At 30.1% G+C, this 6816-nt stretch overlaps 1 protein-coding gene across 1 annotated transcript in view; it reads left to right on the forward strand.

The window, feature by feature from the left end:
• Positions 1–2630: 2630 nt before the first annotated feature.
• The window catches only part of LOC21395595 (primary amine oxidase), a 7112-nt gene continuing 2926 nt past the window's right edge, over positions 2631–6816 (forward strand). Inside the window, exon 1 of the mRNA XM_010109716.2 lies at positions 2631–3471. Coding sequence (XP_010108018.1) covers positions 2699–3471 — 773 coding nt within the window. The 5' untranslated portion in view covers positions 2631–2698. The remainder of the gene's footprint in view (positions 3472–6816) is intronic.

Consider the following 6816-nt stretch of genomic DNA (forward strand, 5'->3'; position numbering starts at 1 on the left):
AAAAAAAAAAAAAAAAAAAAAACATGCATGCATACGCGATTAAAAGGCCAGGGAAAAAAAAAAAAGAAAAGAGTGATGACTAAAAGAATGCCTGCGAAAAAGAAGAGATAAGTAAATAAAGAAATTAATACGCACCATCAAGATCTGCTATCGATTCTCATTTTATATATTGTGTGCACGAACCTCGTACTAGATATCTATGAGATTAAATGAAAAAAAAAAAAAAAGAGAAACAATTATAAAGGGCCTGCAACATATCAATTATTATATTAAAATGTTCTCTCTGGCATTCAATAAATATTAGAAATTCTAGTTGAACTTACAGCAGGTGGTTCCAGTTTGGGGTGGGGATTGAGTCGCTTAGTCCGTTAATTCGTGTTTATTCCGTGATTGTGCGTATTTCTCTATTTCAAATGTAATTACCATTTTTAATTAAAAAATAATATTAATTTATTAATCTTTAATTAATTATATATTTATATGTCAATTTTGAGACATAAGATTTTGTAAAACTAAAACATTGTCACGTAAAAACTAATGTCTCCTTTATTTCACCGATTCGAGTTTTTAATTATAAATTTTTACATTATTTAACTTTTTTGTTACAGTTAAAAATTCTTAAAAAATACCACATCTCAACTCGAATTAAAAATTCTGAACTATATCTAAAGAAAAATGCTAACCGGCTCCGGTATTTCACAACTCCGCATAATTAGCTCCTCATGACGTGGCAAATTCCACGTTTGCACTTTGAAAGGTTTTGCAGACATGAGAACCCTGTAGACTGCCTGTAGGATATTTCTCTCTCTGTTTTTTTTTTTTTTTGTTTTGTTTTTTAGGGTTAAATCACATACTACTGACAAGAAATTTACGAAACAGGTAAAACGGGGGCATCATCAGAGTCGGTTCAAGCCTTAGGCCATTTAAGCCATTGCTTAAGGCTCCTCCTCAAATTAAGGCCCCCAATTAATATATATGAAACGTGAAGAATCTTCCAATATACATTAAAGTTCAAGTTTTTTTTGTTTTTTTTTTTTTGTTTTTTTTTTAGAAAATCATTAAAGTTTTATTTTCAAGTATAAATCTACTAATTTCATTATCTTCTGTTTTCAAGTACTCTTTTTTTACCAACAATTATTAGATGCATGCTCTAAATGCATTTAACTTCTTTTTAAGTGCTATCCAAAGGCCTTTTCATTTTTAATATAAACTAACTCTTAAATCTAAAAAAAAAAAAAAAAAAAAGATAGAAAAGAAACGGGAACGTTAAAACAAAGGCTTTTATTGTTTACTTTGAATAATACTTGTATTTCACAATACATTACGGAAATAAGTTAAAATTAATTTCTACTTTCATTTTTATCTCTTTTTCTCTGCCTACTTCACATATTACTGGGCAAGATTCTTTCAAGAGCTTTCCAGCCGAAATAAATATAGAGAAAAAAATAAATAAAAAATAAATAAAAAAGCTCACTGGAAGAATTTGAATAAGTAGAATTTGTATTTCTTTCTTACTCCTTTCTTGTTAATTTATTGATGATTATTGTTTGAATTTCATAATAGCTATTTTGCTTTTGGTTATTGTTATTGTTGTTTTGTATTGAGTTGTTTGGTTTTTAAACCTAAATAGTTATATTTTTTCCATACGAAACTAGATACTTTTTTACTTCTTGTCTCGTGTTGTTTACTTTTTCATTTTTCATTGATATTTAAACCTAGTTAGTTAAAAATATATTAACGTAGTTAGTTTGTACTTCTACTGGTTTCTTGTTGGTGGTTTAATGGATCTCTCTTTCTAGCAAAAAAAAAAAAAAAAAAAAAAAAAAATCGACGACAGCTTGGGGGGGGCAAAGAATATAGAGTTTCGTTTTTTTTTTTTTTTTTTTTTTTTTTTTTTGGCGTTTGAAGGGGCTTCATTCTTTGTTTCTGTGTAAAGACCAACAAACAAAAGGTACATGGACGGATTCAAATTAATCTGACCCTGTAAAAGAATTGAAGAAAAAAAATTTTGAAACCCATAACTTTGAGATTTCAATAATTAGTTTTTCCATTAGATTGGGGGTTCTTAGTTTAAACCAAAGTTGCTTCATCATCCTGGATGCACTCGTATCTAAATTTCTCACATTAATCTAAACATAGAAGTTGCTTCTTTTTTTGACTATGGGACCATCTCTAATTTATTTTTTCATGTTTTATTTTTGTTTTTTTTTACTTTTCTATTCTTTTCACTTTTGTTTCCTTGTTGCTTCTTCTTTTTATTTTTTTTGGGTTAAAACTCTTATACAGTTGATTTTTATTTTTATTTTTATCCTGTTTTTCTTTTATTAAAATTTTTTTCTTCTTTTCTATTGCCTTTTATCTTCTTTTTCTCCTCTAATATTCTCACTGTTTATTTTTTTAACAATATTTCTTTTACTTAAAATAATTCTTTTTAAATATTTCCCTACAAAATAATTCTTTTTAAATAGTTCCCTACATAATATTTTTTTGGTCAAAACTCATATAATTTTGATTCTTTTTTTAATGTGATTTTTTGAAAATTTTTTTTCTCTTGCTCTAATTAATGGACTTAATTTCTAAGAGAATTACACATTTTAACCTAAGATCGAACTTATAAAGTTGTTCCCCGTGTGCGTGCAACTTAACTCACCTAGTTCTGAATAAAAGGAACACATGAGTGTGAGAAAGTCTTAGAGCCATGCCTTCACTAATGATGAAAAGTCTCTATTTTCTTATCTTCTCCATCTTCATATCTATCTCATCAATCTCCTGCCAAAAATACCACCCACTGGATCCTTTATCACCATCCGAATTCATCCTCATTAAAACCATAGTTCACAAGGCATATTCCACCTCAAACCACAACTTAACCTTCCAATACGTAGGGCTAGACGAGCCAGAGAAGAGCACCATTCTCTCATGGCAAACAAAACCCGCCACCAAACCGCCGCCCCGCCGAGCCCTCGTGCATGCCCGGCTCAACAAAGAAACCCTAGAGATCATCGTCGATTTGTCGACGCGTTCGATATTCTCCCAACAAAAACACCTAGGAAGCGGCTTCCCAATGCTAACCCTAGAGGAACAAACTAATGCAAACATTTTGGTACTAAAATACGGACCTTTAATTAAGTCTGTGAAAGACCGAGGGTTAGATATGTCCCAAGTTTATTGCTCTTCTTTTACCGCTGGGTGGTATGGGGAGAAAAAAGCTGAGAGAGTGATAAAGATTCAGTGCTTTTACACAAACGGAACGGCCAACTTGTATGTGAGGCCATTGGAGGGGATACTATTGGTGGTCAATCTTGATGAGATGAAGATTGTTGAATATCACGATAGGCTTAGAATTCCGTTGCCGAAAGCCGAGGGAACCGAGTTCCGAGCATCGTGGCTCCGGCCGCCTTTCGGGCCGTGGCTGAACGGTGTGGCTGTGGCGCAAGAACCGGGGTTCGAGATGGACGGACACACTATCAGGTTCACTGGTCTTTTATTTTCTTTTTCCTTTCCTTTTTTAGTGTTCCTGAAAATTTCAAAATATTCCACTGTATTTTGTGTTCAAAGGTAGGATTTAGGCTGTTGCTTTTGGCGTCAGTTTCATTATGTCTTCGCTCTCAGAGTTCTTTTAATTATCAAAGGCGGCCAAGCTTCCGAATTAGTTTCATTTTGGATTGTTGTGTGATGGGGGATCCGAATTTATAATTATGTTTCTCTTTATTCATACCCCTTAAATATCTCTCCAATAATATCATAACACGTTAATCATATCAATTAAAATATATCATGGCATGTTAGTAAAAAAATTATATCAATTAAAGGGATACGAAGAAAACTGAAAAAATTAAGGAACATATGAACCAAATTTTTGATGGTGTTGTTTTTCTCTTATTTGCTCCGACTGTTTTCCTTATTTGTACATTTTTTTTTGGTCTTATATACGTTTTGAATTGTTTTGTTTCGGAATAAGGTTAGTTTCTAGTGGGGTGAATATAGTTGGGATGTTCTAGTTCCCTTTGCTCTCTATTCATTAAAAAAAAAAAAATAAAATTCCACTAGCCACTGAGAATTTTCTGAGCCAAATCTATGATGGGTATTTTATTAACATATATACTTTTCTTTTCTTTTCTGAGAAAGATACATTTCTATTTTCAGAAATAGCTAGGCAAAACTTCTTTGAATTTGAAATTTCTTATAAATTTATCCTTTAGATTGGGAAAACATTATCTTATTTAGAACCTCTCATCAAATTGTGTCCATACAATATTATACTAGCGTAAAATGTTAAAAGACAACATATGGGTATAGAAGAAAACAACTTCTCGATTATATATCACTATCCCGAATTGACACTACAGATATGCCAAAGCAACTAGCTTTATGAACCAGCACATGGAACAGAAGGAAAGAAAAAAAAAAAAAGCACACGTCTTTTTTTTTTCCTTACTAAAAGACAAAAGCACTCATATTGCTCTCTTTTATTTTGCCATAGATAACATCATAAGCTAAATTACTCTATTTATAGTTGAGAAAAACTTGGCCTCCAAGTCTTGGCAACATTAAAAGTGTTATATATAAAACACTAATTTTCATACGATTAGATGATGTGTGTTTGTTGTGCAAGACATGATAAGACTCATCGATGCACTGTGTGTTGTATAACATTAAGAGCGATGTTATTAGGTATTAGTGGTGCTTAGCACCACTTTAACAGAAAGTTGTTTCTGTAATGTGAGACTCACTTTCTATTAGTAGTGACGCTTAACATGTTCTTAGACATTTTTCTAACACTAATTTTTTTAAGTACTTTAGTATGTGTAATATTGCACGTGTTTTTCATTCCGTGTTGATTTCAAGGCATCTCAGAAAGGATAACTATGCCAAACTTTTCGGTGAATTTTTCTTGACTTGTGTCGAATTTTTTCATTAAGCATCTTTTATATTATTTTAATTTGACAAGACATATAACTAAAATTTAAAATATTTCAAAAGATAGAAAAGCATCAATCTGAAAGAAAGCAAATCAACAATATTCACTGAAGCATTTTTAAAAATATTTAAAAAATAACAAACAACATTACAAAGAAAAAAAGATTAGTACACTAATCTAAACAGACCACATAAAAAAAGATAATAAAATACAAAAAAGAGAGAGAAAGACAGAGAAAAAGAGAGATTACAAGGAGGAAGTGGATAATCAAATTATGCTAAGATGTGTTAAAGGTTTATTAGCTGACCTTAAAACGTATCATTTTCTCCACACACAAAAAAAAGAAAAAAACTTAAAATGTCATGTCATGAAGAGAAACAAATCCAAATGAGTATATATTGAAAAAAAAAAAAAAAAAAAGAGGGGCAAAAGAGGAAAATAATATTAACAAAAACGCATTTTAACGTTCTTAGTATATAGAATAGATATATCCATTAAAAAAGAAAACAAAAGAAAACACAGTTGCGGATTCTAAAAATACCCAGAAAAAAATTAACAAATGATGAGAGAATTGAAGTACTAATGACTTCAAATATTATTTACCAAGGGAAGTTAAAGCTTTTTAAGGTCTAGGCTTACCATTATAATTTATGAGTACTTCAGCAACATCGTAGTTAAGCCTGAGTCTGATTAAGTTTCTTATTTAGAATCATAACAATGGGCTAATTAGAACTTATGTCAGTAAACTGGAATCACTGAATTTTGTAAAAATGATATGGAAAATTTCAAAGAAAAATAATTTAGTGAGATTAAAATAACGGGTTTTGGGAGAAATATATATAAAACTCACATAAATAAATTAATTCTAAGGTGGGAAAATCATCATATGACTTGATTATTAACTACAACCACACAATTTAAATCGTATGGCCATATAATATGGGTCTAGTTGGCATGACAGGATATTGATTAGACAATAATACTTTTTTTTTTGGAGGAAAAATAATACAATTACAATTGTTTTATAAGCTCTTTAGTTTTTAACTGAACGTGCACAGTTGTGATCCATCCACATAGTACAATTCCCATTAATAGAGGTTAAAAAGAAAAGAAAATTAGTGGGACACATTTTAAATTTCAATTACTAAGTTCTAATTATTCTTTTTAAGAAAAGAAGTGTCTTAACTTATTTTTAAGCATACAATGTTGTCATTTGGGTGCAGGGGTAGAGGTATTAAGACACAAGTGGGGGCTGCCGCCACTAAAATTTTTAAACCTTTGAAAGTTTTAAACTTTTTTTTCGTTTTGTCCCACTAACATTTAAGATTCTCATATTTTTCCTCCACTAAACTTTACCTTTTTCTATTTTATTTCTATATTTCGTTTATAAACAACTTTACCCTTTTTATGAATTTTATTAATGAGCTAATGCTGTCTATGATTTTTTTATACCCTACATTTTGAGGTTAACAAATTATACATTATATTTTCAATTGTATTACATTTATATGTACACTTTTGTCTTTCAAATTCATGTTAGATCTATACTTTTTTTTTTTTATCAAAATTGATTTTGATTAAGAAAAATACAAAAATACTTTTCACATTTTGCTTTTTTTATTTTTATTTTTCCTTATTATTTATATTTTATTCTCGACTTTTAGGTCCTTTTTTGTCAAAATTGATCAACAACTTAGAAAAAGTACGAATTAAAACATAAACTCATTCCCCCAAAAAAATTGTATACGCCATGCCTCAGCTAAAGCTAAAAGCTAGCCCTGCCACTGTCTGAGTGATATTCAATGTTGTCAAAAGTGGTGAAAAAGATATAAGTTTAAAAAATTTAATTGGCTGCCTCTTTCTAAATTAAAACCTTCAAATGGAACCTAAACTCA

The sequence above is a fragment of the Morus notabilis genome, unplaced genomic scaffold (genome assembly GCF_000414095.1).
Source record: "Morus notabilis unplaced genomic scaffold, ASM41409v2 Scaffold159, whole genome shotgun sequence".
NCBI classification, from domain to species: domain Eukaryota; kingdom Viridiplantae; phylum Streptophyta; class Magnoliopsida; order Rosales; family Moraceae; genus Morus; species Morus notabilis.